The sequence below is a fragment of the Lissotriton vulgaris genome, chromosome 7 (assembly GCF_964263255.1).
Source record: "Lissotriton vulgaris chromosome 7, aLisVul1.2, whole genome shotgun sequence".
Taxonomy (NCBI): Eukaryota; Metazoa; Chordata; class Amphibia; order Caudata; family Salamandridae; genus Lissotriton; species Lissotriton vulgaris.
The window spans coordinates 1,050,936,696-1,050,961,829 of NC_141695.1; the positions used below are offsets into that span (position 1 = coordinate 1,050,936,696).

A 25,134-nucleotide genomic window follows, 5' to 3' on the forward strand; every position below is an offset into this window, starting at 1 on the left:
AAGTGTAGGCATTTATACCTTAAAGGTGCCTGGATTGACGTAAAGTCAGACATAATAACGTCACCAAAGAACTGTAGTTCTTTGAAAACGCCATGATTTCTAGGACAAATCAATATTCAAGAAAGGGGATGTCCCTGACTGCTGAAGCCGAGTTTTCAAAGAAATCGTTGTGGCATTTTGGAACTAGTGGTAGTAGCCATGCCTGTATTAGGACTGCATGGGCTATGTCTAAATATGGGTATGATTTCTATGCCTATATAATGGTAATGTGAATAATACCTATATAAGGGCATGAATCAGGAAAATGACATTAGGGTCCTAAAACGCTATACAACAATAGTTCGTAGATAGGGAGGGTGTTACAACTAGGCGCTACAAGACCTGTTTTCACCATCATTGTAAGATGCTTTCTCCCTTTGTATTTTATGGAATTGTAACAATGCTGATCATATTGTTTCTAATCACATGTCTGCTTATGTTGGCAAAGATACTGCATCTGAGAGCACGTTGTTAAAATAAATATTTTAACCTTATCCGTGTCTCTTATTTATTCCTGTAGTGGACTGATATGAGAGTATAACAAAAGAGTGTTCTCCCTTCCCACCATTCCTGAGTTTGTCCTAAGTCGCATGTTCTAGATTGTCTAATCATTGGTTACTTTGCTATAGGACGAAGAGCTAATGTGACACTGATGCTAGCTGGTTGGGGTTTTCTAGGTACTAAGGTGAGTTTCTGGTACACCAAAAACTCGCTGATGTCCTGAGTCTCTGCACAGTTCTGTGTAGGAGCAGGATCCTTGCAACACTTGACATTCCATGTGAGCAGAATTATACGTAAGGGGTCAGCGTTCGATGCCATAACAATGCCTTATATGAGTATCAAGTGATGACACATGACTACATTTGTATGTACATGCTACCATGTGTGTCAGTGCATACAACTGGTTATGCTTCATGTTGGAACCTCTGCAATGCAATAAGAAAACCCCACCCACCGCAGCACCCCAATCGTGCCTGAATCGTCCCACCCATTTAAGACCCAATGAAATCGTAACCTTGTGCACCGAAAAGAAACTGAGCTTATTGACAACATAAAAAAAAAGAAAAATATATATATATATTTGCCCATTAGGGCGGTCGCCAGGGCAACACAGAAAGCTCTCCTCCCACAGCCCTGTTTAATGATGGTCTCCATGTTCCAGTAGGGAGAGAACAGGCCAGGGGGGTGGAGAGGGGGCTTGGCTCTTCATAAAGTTATACCTTCTACTATTATGGAGTATAGTTACAGGCAAAATCAATAAAGAGAGTGCATGTCATGTCCGCATCATAAATGGTCACTTATCTGAGTTCATCTGGTATTTTCTGGTACAATGACTCCGGGCCAACACATCTTCGCCAACAATTCCTAGCAGACTGCCCGCAGTAATATGCAAAGTGAAACAAAGTAAATGCCTCCAATCCCATGAGGGCTACATAGTTCCCAACTCAGACTATGCAGCTGGAAGGGGTCATCAATCTATTGGAGGCCAATCCCGTAGGGGGCCACAAAGTTTGCAACACCAACTGTGCACTTGGAAGAAGTTGTCAATCCATTTGAGGAGAAGGCGATCTAGAAGCGTGGTCATTTGATGCACCTCCAGGAGAGCGTCGGTGAAGTGTTTTTAGGAACTCTTCCACCTGGTGTGGGTTCGTGAAGATGGTGCTCTTCCCTCGATGGGACACCCTGAGGCGGAAAATGGATCTTCCTTGCTGGCTCCAAGTAACAGCCGCTCAACATGCGTGCCGTGTTAATGCTTTCCGGTATGCCCACGATACTGATGTTCCGGCGGCTGCGGGCTTCAAGGTCTTCATTTTTTTGCAGCGATCATCTTGAGTAACTTGTTCATGGGCGATACCTGCTTCTGCAGTGGTAAGGTGGCATCTTCATTATCTGATATGCGTCGCTCAGCCTCCTTTAACTGCCCATCGTTTTTGTCTACTTTCTGGGCTAGAAAGTCCAAGCATGTGTTCATAGTGTCCATTTTCCCTGACCAATCCGACAGGCTATGTTCAGGGCCAGAAGTAGCGTCTTGACTTCATCTTCCTGCTTGGAAGGTGGTGTGCGCGACATCTCGCCAGTCTGGAGTCCTCCGGGTTAGAGTGCGTGGCTACTCTTTTGGCCTCGAACACCAATTTAGGCTGTCGACCATCCGGCTTTCCCATGACAGCAGCAAATGGCTGTAGTACCGGCTACGTTACCCTCCCCGGGTATGAGCGAGAATATCAGCACGCAGAAACTTAATAAGGCAGGGGTGGAGGTCCAAGGAACACAAATGCACACTGCCACAGCATATCGTGTCCTCAAACTTCTTAGTGTCTCGATGATCCACATGCCTAACTAAGCCATCTGGTTAGTCGGAGCAAGATGAGGGCGGCTCACCAGCTAGGGACGTGCTGCCAGTACTTGCACGGCTTCTGTGCAGAGAAGCCTCCGAATTAACGGAGTACAATTCACACGTGGGTCCACCACGTAGCCCCGGAGGAGAAACTCATGCAGCCAGCAGGCCTGATATAAGTCCAAGCAATATAGCGTATATTACACTCCAGAAAACAACCAGGGTACTTCAGCCTAGAGGATGTTCAGGTAGCGGTCAAGTCCAAGCAATATAGCGTATATTACACTCCAGAAAACAACCAGGGTACTTCAGCCTAGAGGATGTTCAGGTAGCGGTCAGGCAGAGTGTGTCAGCGCTGCATTCAAGTACTGTCCAAAAGTTAAGTGTGAGAGCACCTTTTTTTTGTTTGGTTTAAAAAATGTAGCGTGAAAGATAGGCTGGATTAATTTTGTCAGGGCCCCTCTCTTTGACGTAGGCCGCAGCGTTTGTGTAGTGTTTAGTACATTCCCATAGGTGGGAGTCCAGCGATATCGCACTAGGCCCAAGGTCTGGAAGGCTCTGTACAGGGGCTCGATGTCTTGGCAGCTACGCGAGACCTGTCCCACTGCGGTAATGATAGGCAATATGTGCGTGATAGCGGGGGCCCACCATAGGCTGTGAGATAGTCACCTCCAGCGCCAGACGCTTCAATTTCCCCTAAGGCCGGGCAGTCAAAGAGACCCGGGCCGCAGCGATCCGCGCTGCCATCCCACGCCACCGGCGCAGGTTAAGGCGGGCCGCGGCTGGTTGTTAAAGCGAGAGCCTTCCGCACTCACCGCCTCTCTTCTGCCGCAGTGCAGTGGGATTCCAGCGGTGTTGGGCGCGATGTCTGTTGTGTCTCCTCTCAGCTCGCAGTTGTCTGGATGAGTCCCACCAACCACGTGGGTGCTGCGACACTCTGGTGACAAGTGCAGCTGGGCAGAGCTCCAGGCAGATTTTCAGTGCTCCTCCGCCGCACACTTCAAACAGCTCTTACTGCCCCTCAGAGCACTGCTTGCAGCTGCAAATAGCACCGGAGACAGCCGGCGTGCTGGGCTATACGATCTCGGTGCACTCTTACGAATGGTGTAGCAGTGGCAAAGGATAATTGAAAGGATTAAAAGCCAAGCAGCCAGAGCCTCACAGGCATGTGGCCATCTTTGTCATGCAAGTAAAAAAGTCAGGGAGGTCTCCTTACAAATCCAATCAGGGACAAGGAGCAGTGACCAGTATTAAGAAGAAAGTCCCTATTTTTCTAAAACTGGAAAGGCAATTGCATTGCGACCCTTCAAAAACTCACAGACCCATTAGTGCCATAACCACATTACTATTAAACCACATCAATAGATGAAATATAATGAAAAATATAATCAAACACAATTTAAAATATTAGGAAATTTGTACAATTTATTCAATATAAAACAATACATTCGTACACAGTTATAGTGTCATAAAATACAGTAAAAAATGTAACAATTCACATGAAGAACAGTAAAAAATACAAAGTTGTCGACGCAGCGTTTCGGTTTTGTTATAGCACCTTAATCAGGACAAAGTTCTGGTTAAAAAGAAACATACAGTTAGATACATACAATGTTTCCTTCTTTTACATAATACTTGTTAGCAAAGCTTGCAATTGTAACACCAGAATTTCTTTTGGACAAAATATGGACATTCAAGGCATTCGTTATTGTTTATCAAAAGATGTGGTTTGCTGGGTTTGGGTTTTGAAGGGAAGGATTAATATCTGTAAACAAACTCGTTGTTGGAGCCTATAACTACACATCAAGGCATTTATGAACTTCATTATGCATACCTTATAAAAAATGGAATAATTTTCCGCCTCGTTAATCAATTTGAAGTTATCTTCTTATTTCTATTTTTTGTCACCTTCTTAGGGATAGGTGTGATTGGTTGGATGTCAGGGTGCTTCTACATAGTGCACAGACCTTTGTTGAGGAATAAATGGTATCACAAATTAGTTTATTAATTAACCATTTATCCTTTTCTCCACACAAAAATAGTAAACCATCTTTACCTTTCAATATGTAATGGCTGTATTCTTTTAAAAGGGTCGAGGGAGCCACCGCATTGTAATGATGCAGAGCATGTGCTTTAATAAAAAAAAAGGGGAGATGTTTTACTCTTTATTCATTTGAATTCATGTAGATAGATCGCTATAAAGGACAGAGAAACCCCACTCACCCACGTGTCTGGGGAAGGCGATGAGACCGCTTCTAACTGGATGCTCTTGACAATAGCGCTGTTTGATGGGCGCCTTTATATATTGTCACGTCCTCCTACAGTTCGACTTTGGTACAGGATTTTATGAATTATCCGGCTCTAAAATATAAAATTTGTAGTAAACAGCGTTATTGTTCTAATCTCATTATGGCTAATAGTGCACTTCGCTACATGTGCTAATGTTCTTTTAGGGGCCCTGTTGTTAGTCTATAATCTTACATCTCAATCGTCAGTATTTGTTTGAAAAACCCGCTGTTTCTGGGGTTATAATCTAACTCTCCATATCGTGCAGGTTGTTTTGGATCGTTAACACTATCTCTAAAATATAGGGTAGAGTCATACATAGTATTCCTCTATTGGTCTAGTTCTCTATGGTCCTCTAGGTCATATGTCAACTATCCTGATGTAACCCCTTCGGAATTATCCCTCATTATCCCGACCTTGTTTTTACTTTATAGGGAGGAATAATATTCAGGAATAATATTCAGGAATAGAAGAGGGAAATAGAATGTAACGGCGGGGAAAGGATGTTTCCCAACTAATAGGAGAATTCAGAACAAGATAGCGAGTTCTTGTTAAATGTAGAAAGACAGAAAGGTGTTCGAAAATTAACGAGATCACGTATTCTGTTTACATTGTAGGCATACATTTAAAAGGGACCGTGACAAGGAGAGAATGTGGTGCATGTCACGGTATAAAGTAAAAACAAGGTCGGGATAATGAGGGATAATTGCGAAGGGGTTACATCAGGATAGTGGACTTATGACCTAGAGGATCATAGAAACTAGACCAATAGAGGAATACTATGTATGACTCTACCCTATATTTTAGAGATTGTGTTAACGATCCAAAACAACCTGCACAATATGGAGAGTTAGATTATAACCCCAGAAACAGCGGGTTTTTCAAACAAATAATGACGATTGAGATGTAAGATTATAGTCTAACAGGGCCCCTAAAAGAACATTAGCACATGTAGCAAAGTGCACTATTAGCCTTAATGAGAGTAGAACAATAACGCTGTATACTGCTAATTTTATATTTTAGAGCCGGATAATTAATAAAATCCCGGTACCAAAGTCGAACTGTAGGAGGACGTGACAATATATAAAGGCGATTGTAGATGGTGGCCGTGCACTGCACTTGTTATGAACTAATTTAAGGCATAAGTCGTGCTCCTATGGATTACTCCCCGCTCGAGAGTATGTATAATGACAAAGGATTGCGCTGGCACTATAAGTGCAAGTGTCTCCTAGGGCACTGACTGATGTGTGCTGAACTCGCCAGCAAAACTGTGAACAATAAAGTTTTCAACAAAGTCTGTTTTCTTTTTCAATTTTCTTAAGTATTTTATTCATACTCATTAAAATTGTCTTTTGCAAGTGTTGACGATTTTTTCAATCATGAATCAAATATATTCAGCGAGTATATTTTACATCCGACTTATTTTTCAAATGTATGCAAAATACATTCCAATGCATTTCGGCCGAGAGGCCTTCATCAGGGAAATCTGTGAAACAAAGGTTGTATCCATCACTATATTGTAAGTATAAATGTGATTCAATAAACAGTATGAAAAAAGCAGTAGGACATGTTTCTAACTCCGAGATTTAAGAGAGCTCGTCTGGGAGGAAAATCCATGACGGTCATAGCCGCACAGCTATGGAATAGCCTCCCTGACCATTTGAGACACACGACTAACCTCATTTATTTTAAAAAACACCTTAAGACTCACTTATTCAAGCAATTTATGTAAATGCACATCTTCTCTCCTGTTATGTTATCCCTTTGTTACTTTCTGACACTGAATCCCTTTTCGCGCCAGGACAGTCTTGACTAGCAGTGCGCGCTACAAGAAATATATAACATAACATATAACATAACTGTGACCTGATAAATGACATAAAATAAAATCAACTAAATAATCACATGAGTTTTAATTACTATTACATCGGTCTCCTATCCTGGCTCATGATGCTAATTTTTTAATTCGATGTAACCCATAGTTAATACAATTTACGCGCAGAGTTGTTGTAAGGTTCCTGCGGGTTGTCCATCTAGTTCTATGAACTGTTACGTAAACCCAGTCATCCGTTTTGCCGAGAACGGCTTATGCATAAAGTGACTAAGTTAAGGCGTTTACTAATGAAAACGCCTGGGTTGCTTATATAATGCGCTCGCATATTAAAATGTACGCGTTAAGAGATGGCTTTGGCGTGAAAGGTTTTACGCTCAAAGGGAGTTCTTACCGGAGATGCGCTGTTCTCGAAGTTCAACCCGCTGTGTGAACGGCTGCTCTCACCGCGGCAAAGTCGGTGTGTGACGCATATGGGATGAGCTTTGTTTTAAAGTTACGCGCGCCTTCATTAAAGGGCCAGGCTGCTGATATTTAAAGGGCCCAGCTATTTAAGTTAAAACGATAGGGGCTATACAGAAAGCTCTGTTAACTCAATATGTCTATGTGGGTTACCAATTTATACATGAATCTCTGAAACTTATATGACTATTATTTTGACTATTAAGGACATTAGTGAAATATCGGTGTAATGCACAGCACCAAAGCAATACTTAGTACATGGTTTAAAAACAAATTACAAATAGCAACTAAATTCTGTCCGTTCATTAATCCCATGTGGGCGTAGAGTCTGTAAGTGGTATATTCAATTGTTTTCATGTTTTAACAAGGCTTTTCTGTTATCAGTTTCTTCATTTTACATGATGAAATGCCCATGCGGCAAAGCCTATGTTGGACAGACAGAACGCAAATTCAAAACTAGGTTAACCGAGCACAAAAGTAACATAAGAACTAAAGTGTTAAAATCGGCAGTCGCCACCCATTTCATTGAACACAACCACCAAATCAACCAAATCAAAGCATGTATATTGGAAGTAGTGGAAAAAAATGAAGAAACTGATAACAGAAAAGCCTTGTTAAAACGTGAAAACCATTGGATATACCACTTACAGACTCTACGCCCACATGGGATTAATGAACGGACAGAATTTAGTTGCTATTTGTAATTTGTTTTTAAACCATGTACTAAGTATTGCTTTGGTGCTGTGCATTACACCAATATTTCACTAATGCTCTTAATAGTCAGAATAATAGTCATATAAGTTTCAGAGATTCATGTATAAATTAATAACCCACATAGACATATTGAGTTAACAGAGCTTTCTGTATAGCCCCTATCGTTTTAAATTAAATAGCTGGGCCCTTTAAATATCAGCAGCCTGGCCCTTTAATGAAGGCGCGCGTAACTTTAAAACAAAGCTCATCCCATATGCGTCACACGCCGACTTTGCCGCGGTGAGAGCAGCCGTTCACACAGGGGTTGAACTTCGAGAACAGCGCATCTCCGGTAAGAACTCCCTTCGAGCGTAAAACCTTTCATGCCAAAGCCATTGCTTAACGCGTACATTTTAATATGCGAGCGCATTATATAAACAACCCAGGCGTTTTCATTAGTAAACGCCTTAACTTAGTCACTTTATGCATAAGCCGTTCTCGGCAAAACGGATGACTGGGTTTACGTAACAGTTCATAGAACTAGATGGACAACCTGCAGGACCCTTACAACAACTCAGCGCGTAAATTGCATTAACTATGGGTTACATCGAATTTAAAAATTACCATCATGAGCCAGGATAGGAGACCGATGTAATAGTAATTAAAACTCATGTGATTATTTAGTTGATTTTATTTTATGTCATTTATCAGGTCACAGTTAGAAACATGTCCTACTGCTTTTTTCATACTGTTTATTGAATCACATTTATACTTACAATATAGTGATGGATACAACCTTTGTTTCACAGATTTCCCTGATGAAGGCCTCTCGGCCGAAATGCATTGGAATGTATTTTGCATACATTTGAAAAATAAGTCGGATGTAAAATATACTCGTTGAATATATTTGATTCATGATTAAAAAAATCGTCAACACTTGCAAAAGACAATTTTAATGAGTATGAATAAAATACTTAAGAACATTGAAAAAGAATATATAAAGGCGCCCATCAAACAGCGCTATTGTCAAGAGCATCCAGTTAGCTGTCTCATCGCCTTCCCCAGACACGTGGGTGAGTGGGGTTTCTCTGTCCTTTTATAGTGATCTAGCTACATGAATTCAAATGAATAAAGAGTGAAAAATCTCCCTCTTTTTTTATTAAAGCACCAGCTCTGCATCATAACAATACGGTGGCTCCCTCGACCCTTTTAAAAGAATACAGCCATTACATATTGAAAGGTAAAGATGGTTTACTATTTTTGTGTGGAGAAATGGACAAATGGTTAATTAATGAACTAATTTGTGATACCATTTATTCCTCAACAAAGGTCTGTGCACTATGTAGAAGCACCCTGACATCCAACCAATCGCACCTATCCCTAAGAAGGTGACAAAAAATAGAAAGAAGATAACCTCAAATTGATTAACGAGGCGGAAAATTATTCCATTTTTTATAAGGTATGCATAATGAAGTTCATAAATGCCTTAATGTGTAGTTATAGGCTCCAACAACGAGTTTGTTTACAGATATTAATCCTTCCCTTCAAAACCCCAAACCCAGCAAACCACATCTTTTGATAAACTATAACGAGGGCCTTGAATGTCCATATTTTGTCCAAAAGAAATTCTGGTGTTACAATTGCAAGCTTTGCTAACAAGTATTATGTAAAAGAAGGAAACATTGTATGTATCTAACTGTATGTTTCTTTTTAACCAGAACTTTGTCCTCATGAAGGTGCTATAACAAAACCGAAACGCTGCGTCGACTACTTTGTATTTTTAACTGCTCTTCATGTGAATTGATATATTTTTAACTGTATTTTATGGCATTATAACTGTGTACGAATGTATTGTTTTATATTGAATAAATTGTACAATTTTCCTAATATCATTTTAAATTGTTTTTGATTATATTTTTGATTATATTTCATCTATTGATGTGGTTTAATAGTAATGTGGTTATGGCACTAATGGGTCTGTGAGTTTTTGAAGGGTCGCACTGCAATTGCCTTTCCAGTTTTGGAAAAATAGGGACTTTCTTCTTAATACTTATCTTGGTCATGCGCCACCTAGCGCCCCCTTCTATCCCCTTCTTATGTTTGTCCATCCTATGGAGTATTGCCCAAGTACTTATGCCCTTTCACTGCTTGCACATTTCATGTGTTTGCAGGCTGTCTCCTTAATGTGCTCTCCCTGCCGTACCAACTGCTCTACGTCGCTCTTTCTTACCCATGGGCTTTTGCCCCTTTGGTGTTGCTTGCCCCCACCCGCCGTTCATGTTGTTGCTTTCTTCCACTTGCTGTCTATTGATGTAGCTTGGACACTGCTGGCCATGCCATAGCACTTTCCCCCCACCTTGCATGGTGAATGTCTGTATTATGGGACTGGTGAGTTTTCAGGCCCCTTCTTTCTTTGGAATTGGTGTGTAATACAAATTGCTATACAGCAAACTATTTATCCAGTCAATGATTTATATTTTGCTGTGGATATTTTGAAAGTGTGTAGTTAAACGGGGCATTAATGACTTTACACTGGATCAAATCACAAAATGTCTCGATCCCTTTTACAAATTCTACTTAAAAGCACTTCAAGTAGCCAAAGTAAAAAAGCCTCACGAAGAAGCTCCATGGGACTCCTAGTGTATGGTGCTCCGTGCACAGAGAGATGGACTTTTTTGAATGGAGCACCTTTGGTCAAGCACAAAAAGAATAGCATATTTTCATTATTTAGGACTTTCAGTCATTATGTACAACATGACTAAAAACATTGACAAAGCCAATAGCTCTCGCAGGCTAGACTTATTGACTTTACCAATGCTTGTTTCTAATTGTTATATGCTAGAAAGATGTGGGCTAGTTAACCCCACAAATTTCACAGAATAAGACCGATTTCCATTTAGTAGGTAAAAATGGGGTTTCAGAAGCTGACCTAGGAATGGCACTCGCACAAGTGTGTGCTTTTCCTTTAGGGGCACACTATTGGACTTTGGGTGCGGGTTTTTTTACCAAGAGAGCACACAATAGGCCAAAGGCGGGTGCATTGCTCCGCCCATGGCCTATTGGTGTCTTACGCCCACCGGCCGCCATGTGGTTTCAATTATCGTACCCAGACACGGGCGCGATAATTGAAACCACATGGCTCGCTGTGGAGCGTGAGCACACCACTCGCAGGCTTCTTCTTTTTTGGATCCATTTCACAGGGAAGCAACTAAATAAAAGAAGAAAAGAGAGGTTGTGAACAGTTTCTTCAATTCCTGGTTTTCAGTGATGTCTGAAGTGGAAATTCCAAAGTACTGCTTTTCCCCAGCCAACATCCCAAGTGTGTCTTCCTTCACCAAGTATGTTTTAATTATGTTGCCCCCCGAGTTTCACTTTTGCGTGCGCTTCTTATTTTTCTTTGCAGTGCTTGCCCGAAGGCCAATTACAAAACGTTTTTTTTTTTTTTTTATATTTCTCTTTATTAACACAAGGCATTTAAATAAGTGCACAGAACAGAGATTTAAACATTCCCACACATCATTACAGCGTAACAATAGTACTTTGGAGGATACAAGAAGAAAGGAGGGCTGGGTCGTAATCCTTTACATACGCGTGTCACGGGGATTCAAGTATATCTGGCATTGAGTCAACTGGAGGTACACAAATCTCTCCCCTATATCGATTCCACGGGCCCCAAACAGTCTCCCACTTGCGAGGTCGGCCCCAGGCCAGATAAACAGTTTTCTCCCGGAACATGCACCAGTCCATACTTTCTTTCCATTCCTCGAGCGTGGGCGGTTTTTTGGACCCCCACTGCTGTGCAATATTTCGTTTTGCTATCATAGCCCCTAGCGTGGCCCACCTAGTCTGCGCTGTGTTCAGATCTGTAGGTTCCCAAATATTAAGGAGGCATCTCCTCGACTCTGGTGACACTGTTATTCCCAGTACCTCTCGCATAACGTTATGTATCGTACTCCAATAATCCACCATATAGTGACATTCCCAGAAGATATGGATGAATGTGCCTGCCTTGCCGCAACCTCGCCTGCACAAACCATCATCAGATAGCCCCATCCGGACCAATCGTGGGCCTGTGATATACACCCTATGTAGAATTTTCAACTGGACTAGTCGCAATCGTGCTGGGATCGCAACCTCCTTCGGGGAGGACACAGCCGTTTGCCAGTCCTCGTCGTCCAGTTCAATACCATCCCTCATCCATTTATCTCTCAACTCTAACAGTAGGTCTGCTCTATGATTGATCAACTTCCTATAAATGAGGGAAATAGTTTTCTCAGGCAAATGACCATCCAATATTCTATCTTCCAACGGCGAGGCCTCAGGTATGTCCTCCCCCACCGGAACCGCTGATCGCAGTGCATGTCGGACCTGCGCATAGCGGAAGTATTCCGCCTCATTCAACTCAAACTCAGTTTGCAATTCAGCGAATGTCTTAATCCTGTCCTTTACCCAGACATCACCAATCCTAGCAATCCCTATCAAATTCCATTTATCGAAACCTTTCGTGTTCCAAAGTTTACCCAACCTTTCTGAATCAATTAATGGAGTGGCAAGCGTGAGGCGGCCTTTCCATCCCAAAGAATTGGTGGCGTTGTGCCATATCCTGACTGCCACATTGGTGGGTCCTGTCAAACTACAAAACGTTGTGTTTTTGAAATAGTCCTGCTTTAGACATTTTGGGCTCACGCCCTTCGAAGTCAGTCTGATCTGGGGCTTTCTAAGTGCAAAAACATAAGTCTCATGGTATTTTTAAAGCTTTGTAAAAATCTGTTCTTGCTCACAGAGCAGTCTTTGGGACTTGTCAAATTAAAGTGGTATTCATTGTGCACCGCCTGCTGTGTTTTTCTGAGTTATTACAGCTCTGTGCGTGTGGATTACCTATACTTTAGAATACTCGCGAGCAGCAGGAGTAAACAATTGTGTAATCCCTGCCCCCTGCTGACTCATGGCATGCAATCCTACCGGACCCTCGTATTCCACACATGTAGAAATACATGGTTTCATGTCGACGTCACGGAGCAGGATGAGACCCTTCATGCCCACAAACCACCTACACAGCTAAAATATGCTGATCTACTGATCTACTGTGAAGCCACAAGGCGGCCAGCAGCACCCACTGCGCATGCGCACAGAACACCCTGAGTGGATGACAGTGTAGCCCACATAACTTCCAAGCCATTAATGCCCCATGCACGCACCCATCCTGCACACACTTTCCTTAAAGCGACTTCCTAGCTGGCGACCCGCATGCATGCACTCACCCTGCAAACACTTTCCTTAAAGCGACTTCCTAGCTGGTGACCCCCCATGCATGCACCCTGCACACACTCTACATGCAATAACTTCCTAGCCAGTGACCCCCCATGCACGTACTTACCCTGCACACACTTTCCTTGCTGTGGCTTCCTAGTTGGTATTCACCATGCACGCACTCGCCCTGCAGTGGCGTGTGGCTACCTAGCTGGTGACCCCCATGCACACAATTTTCTTGCAGTGACTTTCTAATAGGCTGTCGGGACTTCCTAGTTGGTGACCCCCATACACGCACTCCCCCTGCACACACTTTGTTGCAGTGACTTTCTGCAAGGAGCCTCTCTACGCACAATCTCACTGACACACTCCCTCTGATATAACGTCTGCACAATGGTTCCCGGTGCACAAATTTATCTGAAGACACGTGCCTTGCACGCCCTTTCCATGAGGGGGTGTCACAGCGCTATATGTACTCCCATTGCGATTTCAGGGCCCCGGTGACGTATCACGCACTGTTGGCAGACCGTTGTTCTCAGACACTACCTGCACTCACTGTCCCCTCACAATCACGCTGCACACACCTTCACCGAGCAGCCCCCCCCCCCCCCCCCCCCCCCCCCCCCCCCATCGCTACACACAGCCCACCAGCAGACAGTCATTAGAACACTGGTTCACCCTCTCCTTGCTTCCCCACCACCTGTACGGATGCAACGTCACACGGTGATTCCATACACTCACTATCACCTGTGCACACATCCACTCTCCCCACAGTGACTTGTTGAAGTGTGCGCCCTATTCACACCTCCCCCCATACAAACTCACTCCTTTCAAGATCTCACTGTGACGGCTCACTACCAGATGTGCACCTCTGATCACGCCACAAGTTACACCTTCAACCAGTCGCGCGCTGCCCGACCTCTCTCCGTGGGGTATCCAATCTCACACTCGAGGAGCGCATCGTTTACACACTTATCACACGATCAGCTCCATCCTTTTGTTGTTAGCCGCTGCCATGGCACTCCTCACTCTGGTAGTGCCCCCAGCCTCACCCTCCTCAATGCCCTCCATGAAGTCTGCATCGATCCCCTCTTGTGCACAGCTCCCAGGCACGTCAGTACCCTTCTAACACCAGCAATGTCCCCTCTCCCCCCTTGCAGGGCATCCCTTGCCCCCTCTGTCCCCAAACCCCTTAGTACCCTTCTCACCCCGAAGTACCGCTTGTCTACTACAGTGCCCTTTCGCTCCCTCTTCAGCACATCTGTCACCCCCACCAGGCCCTCTCTCGCTCGAGCAGTGCAGCTTTCACACCACATGGAGTTCTTTCTGACCTATAGCAGAGCCCCTCTCACCCTTCGTAGCGCCACTCTCATCCCCAGCAGCACCCCCACAGCGTCCTCTCACCCCCTTGCAGCATCTCTCACCCCCTCGCCAGGCCCCTCACCCCCTCGCCCCCTCGCCGGGCCCCTCGCCCCCTCGCCGGGCCCCTCGACCCTCGCCGGGCCCCTCGCCGGGCCCCTCGCGCCCTCGCCGGGCCCCTCGCGCCCTCGCGGGGCCCCTCGCGCCCTCGCCGGGCCCCTCACGCCCTCGCCGGGCCCCTCGCGCCCTCGCCGCGCCTCTCGCGCCAACCATCACACCCACTCAACTCCGCCCTAACACCAGCTACAGCTCTCACCCCTCTCAGCGCCCTCTTACCCTTAGCAGCACCACTCTCAAGCTTCGAAGCCATCGCTGATGTATATTTATCTTATGCACCTAACAACCATTGACAAAGACAATAGTCCTGGCTTGTAGTAGATGTAATGTTACTTTTTGTATATGGATGGAATGACGAAGCAGCAAAATTCCAGTGGGGCGACACACTATGCCGGGCATGGATTTTCACTTTGGGTTTTTAAGCCACGCCCTTCATTACATCGACCATGCCCCTCTGGGAGCCTCCAAGTTTTTTCATTCCCCTTCCTATTCCTATTCCTCCGGTATAGTGACTTCCTGCTGAACGGGGAGAACAAGTTCACTCAGGCCATCATACCTGCCAACTTGAACAACCTGCACCAGCAAAAGGCAATAGGTTTCGCCTATATGAAATCTATTGGGTTTGGAATTTTTTTTTTTTACATATTGCATAGCAGTTGAGCTTCTGTGAAACATGGCTTAAAATAAAAAAAAGTGCTATGATGCGCGCACCATTGACCGCTATAGTGCTGTGTAATATGTAAAACAATTGACCGAGCCAATAGATTTTGTAATGGCGTAACCTGCTGGCTTTGCCAGTGCTTGTTGTCGGTGGTTGGAAGGGGGCAAGAGTGTCTTGAGCAGCCTGGTCAGGACGCGGCAGCAGCTCATTTAAAATAAGCATTTGCTTTGCAACAGGTCTCCGATTACTGAAAGTTTGAGTTATTGGTGTTGCATTATTATTTGCAATGCCTATAGCTCAAAGCTTCATTAATGCGAGACCTATTGCATTGCAAATGCTTGTTTAAATCTGCCAATTGTTGCATATTCTTGAGTGGATGTTTAACGAATTTTATTGGTTTTGAAATGTTTCTGTACAGTACAATGTTTATAATTGTATAATAGCAGTGCTTATTTCTGCAACAGTATTACTCATTCTATCATAATGGACATCTGCATTCAGTTAAAACAATGCAGCTACATAAAACTAACGCCCAGCCCCACACCTAATTTTTCTAAGGGGTTATGCATGAATGTCCCTCTTTACTAGCTGTCATTGTTGGACTTAATATTGAGTTATATCGCTACACCTCCTATTCTTGACTGGATGACTAACAATCCACCACTTCTACAAGATGCGATTAAAATTTAAATGTCAAACAATTTCCTGGAATTATTTAACATTTAAAGCCCCCTTCTAGAAGCATAACTGCAAGTAAGCTGTTAACAGTCCTTAATATTGCGAGATGTGGCTTAGTTTCTAAAGTTGTGTTAGGGTCTTGACTTATTTACAACTGTGTTGGTGCACCTTCTTTGTAGTTTGGTTTTGGGAATCTAATATGATGTGTTTGTATCTCTAAAATTAGCTTACCCCTTCGTGTCTGGACTTTCTTTTCATTCATGTTCTGTATTTCAGGTAATTGCATTTGGGAGGAGACAGTTTAGAACTTAGTTAATACATTGACTATTATGCTTTCAGATCAAAATCCAAAGAAAAAACCGATGGCGTGGATGCATCAAAGGAAAAGAAGAAAGATGAGAAAGACGAAGAAAAAGATAAGGAGAAAGAAAAAGATGAAAGTGTAAGAATGGTTTCCAGTGTATTGTTTTGGCCAGTAATGCGGCAATTTGTATGTTTTTTTTGTGATGTATTTAACACAATCTCCCTTTACAGATACTGACATCAATTGTCATGTAATGTGGGTGTGTATGTAGATGTGTGTGTGTATATATATATATATATATATATATATATATATATATATATATATATATATATATATATATATATATATATCTCCAGAGATGCTAATGTTGTACCTTATACCAAAGATACACAAAGGAACATTTCCAATTCCCGGCCGTCCAATTATATCGGCAATTAACAGCATGACGGGAACAAGTAGGGCAGTACATTGATTTTTATTTACAGGAGTTGGTAAAAACCATGCCCTCTTATCTGAAAGACACAGGAGATTTTTTAAAGAAACTTTAGAATATTGCTTGGACTGATGACTTAATTTTAATAACTCTGGACATAGAATCGCTGTACACCAGCATAGAACATAAGTGTGGCCTGCAAGCAACAGAACATTTCTTGAATACAAGGTCTGCTGAATATGTATTGCACAGCAAAATGCTGTTGTCATTGATTGCATGGTGCTTAAATAATAACTTATTTTCGTTTGGCAGCAATGTATTCAGACAAATACAAGGGGTGGCCATGGGGGCCTGCTTTTCCCTGAGATACGCGTGTTTACACGTTGGGTTCTGGAAGAAGCGGGTCCTCATAGAGCACTACAAAGAAATTGTTGACAATAAGATCGAGCATTGGCTACGTTTTATTGATGTTTTTATTATTTGGAGTGGTGATGTTTTAAGTGCAGAAAAATGTATTAAAAGTATTAACATCAACAATTTTAATTTGCACTTTACCTCGCACATCAATTCCACTAAAATTGAATTTTTGGATGCAAGCGTTTTTGTCCATAATAGAACATTAGCCACTAGCGCATTTAGAAAACCTACTGCGGGAAATGCAATATTGCATGCTACCAGCGCACATCCACAACATCTTATAGCCAGCATCCCCTATGGGGAGATCCTCAGGCTCAAACGTATATGCAGTGCATCAGAAGATTTAGATAGACGTCAGTCTGAGGCCTTGGATCGAATGAGAAGGAGAGGCTATACAGAAAAGATTTTAGCGGATGCTGTAACCAAAGCCAGTGCTAGACCTAGAGTGTCATTGCTGCCATCCGAGACATTAGGAGAAGAGGAAAACATAGAAGCGGAAGAAGCACCTTGATTAATTACAACTCACAGTGCGCAAGAACGCAAAATTAGAGCCATTGTGAACAAAAATTGGCCAATCGTCCTGACTGATGGTATCCTAAATGAAAAACTTCCAGTCAAGCCGACTGTAATGTTTAGAAAATAGTTATCCATGGGGGCTCACCTATCTAGATCTACGGTAGAGATAGCCCCAGGTAAAACATGGTTAATACCGAAACAGGGCTTTTTCCAGTGCACCACATGTCGTGCTTGTAAAATTGGTGTTAATACCACAAAGTACAGCACTCCGTTCAGAGACCAAGAATTTGACATAATTGGCAGTACAGATTACGCAGTTTATATTCTCACATGCACCTGTGGGCTTAGATATGTGGGAAGTACGAAGCTCCAGGTGCATGTGAGAATATTACAACACATCAGAGCCATTATAAATTGCGATCCGGCGTATCCGGTCGCTAGACATTTTAAAGCATTTCATGATAAAAACATCAACGACTTATCCTACTTTGTAATTGATTCCGTTCCCTCACCACGCAGAGGAGGCAAAAGGGAACAGTTGTTGAGACAACTTGAAACAAGATATATTTTAAATTTGGACAGTAAATGTCCAAATGGTCTCAACACAACGGAAGATATGCATACTTTTTTATAGATTGCTGATTCTTTTTTGACAATTATTTATTCAGTAATTTCTGATTTAGAGAATTTATGATTACACTCTTACAGGCTTACAATGAGTGAATCTTCTTATCTGCTCTCTATTTAATGATTAAGAATTATACCCAGTTATGGGCACTATCCGTTTTTCTTTTGGTGGTTCCACCAAAGAGCCTCAGGCATTGAATTTAATTTATTGGTTTTATTCATTATTTTCACTTTATTTGATTATTTCTTTGCACCACTGATTTAAGCACTTAGCACGAGTGCAAGTCCATTGAAATTATATTGTCACCTAATTCGAATTTACCATTCTTATTAGCATTTAATCTTTGATTTATTAATATGATCATTAATCCAACTTTGCGTATTTTTGCACATATAAATAACTCTTATTTGGATATAATGGGTTCAGTAAATTAATAAACTGACTTTGCTCCACGTTTCAGCATTTATGCAGATATATTAATTGCGATAGTTGCACTTATCTATCATGTATATATATGGTTTTAAATATTATTTATAAATATTTGTGTACTATTTATTGCTGATTTGTACGATATACATTTGCGAGATTTGCACAATAGAACTACGCATTTATGCTGCTATATGTTTATTGTTGATATTTGCACGATATGAAATTGTGAGATTTGCACTTAATAACTATGCATTTATGCTGCTATATGTTGGTTGGAGAATAAGCTAACATCTCTTAAGAATTGGTGTAATCATGTACCATTAATTACTTGGATTTGCGTGTTTTGCACATGGAGTATTTTTACACTGTCTATGGTCACATGGAGAAAAAAACGAAAAAATAAGCGTATATAAACCTGTTTTGTACTGCTGACTTGTCATGTGATCAAGGGTACTGGTTACCCGAAACTAGTCATGCTGGGTAAAGAGGAGGGATAATAAATCGACCTGCTTATATTCCACAATGCCTGGTGGTCCGTTGTTTCTGTGTTGCCTTTGGGAAAGGACAGAAAGTTTCTCCCTATGTATATGTATATGTATATGTATATATGTATATGTATATGTATATGTGTATATATATATATGTGACTTCTGCAAACAGGCTGTATGTCATGATAGTACACATTTGCATTTTCTTCTACCTATTCCGATGGCTTATATTTATTTGTATTACTTTACAGTATGTTCACTGGCTAAATAAAAGTTTTGCAGGCTAATGGATCGAAGCTGGAGCAATATAGAGGCCTCCATTTTGATTTCCTGGGATCCCAGGGTGTTGGCCTAGAGCCTGTGATAGCAGTCTATAATATTTGAGGGGGTGGAAGAGTTGAGGGAAGTCATCAGAGAACTTGAAAATAAACCCAGTTCCTGTTCAGCGTCCTATCTGTCATGGGATTTCCTCAACTGGAGATTTGGTGCAGTCGCAGTTGGCTTTGGCCATGCTAGACCGCCTCTTGGTCTCTGCTGCGGATACTGGTCCTGGTGAGGTAGAGGCCATGGCTGCTGCTTCACTGATTGCATCCATGTGTGTCTTCTTGCTAATGGACATTTAGGGCGGGCTGGCAGAAGACATGGTGCAATTTTGAGGTCAGACGGTCTGCTCCACCAGGCACATGACTTCTGGGGGCTGTCTTAATGACTTATCAAGGGAAGAAAATGATCACTGGAGGTGGCAGTCAGAAAGAATGGTGATGGATTTGCCTGCCTCTGGATATGTCATTTGCTTGTCTCTGCATATGTCATCTTGGCTGTGAGATCTTTGAATGAAGGTACAGCGAGAGGAAGGCTGAACAAGAGACACTACAATCACTTGCCCAGCAGTTAGTTGAGCTCACATACAAGTTAACAGACCCTCTAGAGAACTAATGGTGAACGGTGTCAATTTGCGCAGAGGAAGCACGTGGGGTGGGTGTAAGAAAGTGGCTCTGAATATACTGGACCAAAGTAAGGTACAGCGTGCACAGAGTCCACAGTGCCCAGAGGTGTGGCAGAGGCTAAAGGTAGATATAACCTTACTCTCTAAAGTGGTAGCTTGGTCGAGCAGTAAGGCAGTATCAGAGGACAGTGTAAAGCATTTGTTGTACACACTCAGTCAGCAAATGGTCTAACACTCAAGAACTGAACTCTAGGCCATTTGTTTTGTATCCAAATATATAGTTTTATTTTAGAACCAACAAGTATCAAAATATGCTTTTTCAGAATGAATTACTTTAGTTAAATACTTTTCAAATGGGCAATAGACATTTTGATTACAATAGCTACTGTTCTTGCAATATGCAACACAATTTCAAACTCGGTGCAACATTGAGCTCAATGGGAATTTCTAGTTAATTGCAATTAGTTACTTTGTAGATTACTTTTCTAACCACAGGACTGGATCCTAGATTCAGTCCTGGGACATGCACTGTAATCAGTTAAGTAAAAGCGTTTTGGGTACAGTAGTGATTTTTAAGGAATATTATTGTATTTTAAAAGTTGACAAACTTTTTCACATAGAAGCACCAATGTTCTCCTACGGAAGGAAATTCACTTAGCAGTTGAGTAGTTTTATGATTACTTTTTCTTACTCCGTGTTGGATCCTGGGTCCAGCACTGGTGCATCTCCTGTAAACAGTTGAAAGACTGTGTTTAAGTCAAACCGGTGATTTTTAAGGAATATTTGTAGTTTCTAAAAATCGACATTTAGAAACATTTCTGATGAAAACCAGACAATGGGTTCCTATGGAAGGAAATTCAAGTTACTGGTAAGTAAGGTTAAAATTACTTTTCAGGGTCAATGCTGGGCTAAAAGATGCAGCACTGGGTTCTCTCCTGATAACAGGTGAGTAAGTCAGAATTCGTTATTCGGCTGATTTTAGATGAATATTTTAAAGTTCCAGAACTCCACACTTGGAAGAATTTTCAAGTGAAACCAGTCAATGTTATCCTATGGAAGGAAAGTGAGATATCGGCTTTTGGGTAAGTACTCGAATGGCAGAGTTAAGGGTCTGGGCATAGACTCAGGGGTCTCCCAGGGTCAGGTAGGTACAGTTGTTACACCCTCAGCGACAGAAGGGCAGCCGGGTGCAGAGGTAGTTGGGCCCAACGTTATCCAGTGAGAGGCAGGGGGCCTGCGGTTGGTGGCTGCTGGCTAGCAGGCCATGCGGCTGTGGGAGCTGGACTCCTGGTCACTTGCTCAGGGCAAATGGGAAAGTAGATGAGGACAAAGGTTGCACTGCCAGGGGCACTCGGACGGCTGGGTGCAGGGTGCTTATGAGCCGTCGGGTGCTCAGTTATTCAATGGAGATCTTGGAAAGTGGACAAAGGTTGCAGGCTCGGGGACGGAGGATCTTCAGGAGCGACCAGCACTTCGAGGGTTAAGTTGGGATCTTGGAGGATAGGTAGGCACCCCAGAGTTGGGCACAGGGGGCCGGAGGGCACAGAGTGCAGGGGTGTCTTTTGACGTTGGGAAATCTTAGCCTCTGCTGGTTGCGGTTGGAGGGCTCCCTGGTTCTGAGGCTACAGGCGTCGTCTGGGTCATTGAGGAGGGTCCCTGGGCACTCTATTCCAGGTTAGAATCACCGGGGGGACGTCCTCAGGCTCTTTGTCCACTCGGGCACAGGCATGGCTCGGCGGGTGCTGGATTCGCGGTTCCTGACTGGCACCAGGGGTATTGCTGTTTGAGCAGAACCACTGCTCACGGGAGTCCCAGTCTCCAAGAGGGTCAAGGCAGGCACGTCCTCCGGGGTTCCCGAGGTTGCTGTCTGCAGGAGAAGCCGGGATTTAGCAGGAGCAGGTTCAAGGATTAACAGGCCGGTAGGGCTGGGGCCAAGTCAGTTGGTGTCTTCCTCTTGTTAGCAGCTGCACGGCAAGTCTTCTTCTTCTTGGTCTTCTTTCCTGTTTTCGAAATCGGGATCTGAGGAAGGAAGGGTCAGGGTGCCCCTAAATACTAAATTTGGGGGCATTACAGGTAGGGAAGGGCAGGGACCAATAAGTCCCTGTCCTGGGGTGAGTACACCCCCTATCCTGCTCCTCTCCTGTGGGAGTTGGGCAGGAGCCTATCTCTGATTGGGCAGGGCTCCCCATCCTCAAGATGGCCGGAGCCCGGAGTTGTGCTTCACCTCACCTCTCCCACCTGAGGGGTGGAGTTGGCACAGGCTGGCACACCCCCTTTCCTCACATAGGGTTTCCCGCCAGTCTTGGGGGTCAGAACCGGTGGGGGCCAGTTGCGGAGTACAGCAAGTGGCCTGGAGAAGCTCACAAAGGCGTTATGCCTTTGAAGCTTCCTCCTGCCCATCCTGGGATAGAAGACCTAGCACCTCACCCAGGATGTGCATTGTTGCAGGCTCAGGAGAGCGGGGGCTCTCCACCCAGGGACCCAGCAATATGTCTGCTGTGTGGCAGCCTAGGCAGCCTCTCAGACAAGACGTGGATTGTAGGTTAGGTTTCAGGGGGCATCTCTAAGACGTCCTCTTTAGTGCATTTTACATTAAATCCCACACTGGCATCAGTGTGGGTTTAATGTGCTGAGAAGTTTGATATCAAACTTTTCAGTCTTCAGTGTAGCCATTATGGTGCTGTGGAGTTAGTAATGACTACCTCCCAGCACCATATACTCTTAATGGCAATACTGCACTTACAGTGCCTAGGAATGGCCCTGGGTACTGTAGGGGAACCGGGCTCATGCACCTGTGCCCACACACTGGCATAGGGCACTCAGCTAGAGGGGTGACTGAGGTCTGTCAGGGCAGTGGGGTTGTGGGCATGGCACACAGGGATGTGTGCCATGTCGACTCTGTTTAGTTCTGCACCACATCACTCAGTCTGCAAAGGCAGAGTGTGTGTGTCAAGGTACAGGGCCCCTAAGGGTGGCACAATAAGAGCTGCAGCGCTTAGCGGTCTTCTCTGGTCACAATGCCCTGGGTACCTAGGGTACCATTTACCAGGGGCTGACATGTGGCCAGAGTTGCCAATTGGGTTTTAGTTTCAACACAGTTTTAGGGAAGAAACACAGTCCCTGGGCACCTGATAGGCAGGAGCCCAGGGCACACTCAGTCAGAGCACATCAGCAATTCAGCAAAAAGTGGGGGCATACCATGCAAGAAAGATGGCAGTTTCTCACAGTGGGGGAAATGGCATCTGACCTTTTCTTTGACAGAAGGGTTGCAGCATAAGGAGCCTTCTCTAAATAGTGGATCTTCCTTGCTCTACTGACCCTAAATGCAGGTTTTACCAGAAATGCTGAAAAAATAGAGCAATGTTAGGAATTGATAAGAAATTGGAGAGAATGAATCGAGCTGTATTAAAGAATGAATCGGGTAGAGGATGAAATCAGACTGCAACATGAGCCTGGATACTGAGGTGAGGGAGGGTAAGGCAGTATGCAGTTGTCTGGAGAAAAGTAATCAATTTGCTGATAAATCTTTTAGAGTGGGTTCAAAACCACAAGAGCACTACCTCATTGGGTCTGTCCGGTGTAGAGAATTCATACTTCAAGACATTTTTAAAGGAAAGGTGGGGAGAGCAATGTGGCTTTTCTGGTGAGGTTTAAAGTTCCAGATAGTGGACTTTAACTGTATTAGGTCCAAGTTGAGAGCCACACTGGATGGTGTTCCATGATCCTCTTCTGGCTGGATAGTCAGTCAGCCCGTGAACCTGCTCTGAACACAGTGATGACTAAAAGAGCGGGTCCAGTATAATAACACTTCAATCTAAATCAACCTATTTTCATTCATACAGCTGTGAGGAAATGGAAAAAACTGGACCTGGTGCAAGGTCTTTGCTTGCAGGCAGGGATATATTTCCCACGTAGCTGAGAGTAGTTGGGGGACATGCAGTATGTGTTTTGGAGTCCAGAGCTGGCAAATTAACATTTTAGCGAAGTGGTGGTGAAGTTGATCCATTTATGAAGATTTAGTTGAAGATGGTGGAAATGCCTCATTGATAAAATACATATAGAAAGGGAGATTATTTTTTTAGATCTGCCATGTAAATACTTTAAAAAAAACTTTTATTGATTTTATTTAAAAACAGGCATGAGACTTGTTCAATTGTTATGGCAAATATAGTGACACATATCAATCCAGAAACATGTAGTACAATTCTGAAAAAATCTCGCAGGACATATTGGATAACATTCAGTTCTTCAACCACACCACTCATCGCCCCCTTTTCAAACCTCCCGGCTCTGCACATGTCGTTGTCCCTGGGGCCAGCCAACCCTCAGACCCCGCACAGCATCATCATAGAGCTCTCCAGACCTTGTGTAGAAAACATGTATAGCCACACAGCACTATTCAGCATCATTATTCATATCCCGCTCCTAGTTCCCAGCATATGCTGATGTCTCCTCACGATCTCTAGTGGCTTTATACGGATGATACAACACCCAAAAATTCTTAGGCATACTGCATGGCGGTAGAAGGTCACTAAATGTTTGTGTGCTGCAATACAACCTATCCTTCGACCACTGCTTTGTCGTAGGGGTCGGGCCTCGCAACCAACACATCACTACCCTGCGCTTAGCTAACAGCAACCCCATATCGACCAGTCTGCGAGCACGCTTCGGTATTGATGTAGAATATTCCAACAATGCCAGTGCAGGCTCCGGAGGGAGGACCAGATCTGTCACCTGTCCCAGTTCCTTAAAAACTAGGTTTACCAGAATTTGAAAAATCCTAGGACTTAGCCAGGCCAAGTGAAAAAAATCAGCCTTCTGTTCGCTGCAGCGCTCACAATTTGCCTCATCACGTAAGCCATACCTATTCAATCTCTCCGGGGTGTAGTAAACCCTATTTAGATATTTAAAGTTGACCAATCTGTGTCTACCGTTAAAAGAAATGCGCTTTGTACTGTCGCAGCAATATTTCCTCATAGCATCATTAATCTCGCTGCCAAGCTAGACTAGCTTTAGTGGTTTTCCCTGTAGGCCATGTACAGTCAATGGATCTTAGAAACCATACGGGTTGGCATTTCAGTTTTGATAACATAGGATAAAGAGGATATTTCCGGGGCTCTGACAAATCTCTGCCCAAGATATGCAACAGTGCTTGCCTTGTTCTGTGGAACTGAAATTTGGTAAGAGGGGTTACTACAGAGTAGTCAGTCTCTAGCTCCTCCCAGCGTTTTGCCGTATTTCCCATGAACCAGTCCCCGA

The 25,134-nt window shown here is 43.5% G+C and overlaps 1 protein-coding gene across 1 annotated transcript in view; it reads left to right on the plus strand.

The window, feature by feature from the left end:
- The window catches only part of DDX46 (DEAD-box helicase 46), a 970,300-nt gene that overhangs the window by 103,552 nt on the left and 841,614 nt on the right, over positions 1 to 25,134 (plus strand). Inside the window, exon 4 of the mRNA XM_086931496.1 lies at positions 16,051 to 16,153. Within this exon, the coding sequence (XP_086787622.1) occupies positions 16,051 to 16,153 (103 nt within the window). The remainder of the gene's footprint in view (positions 1 to 16,050; positions 16,154 to 25,134) is intronic.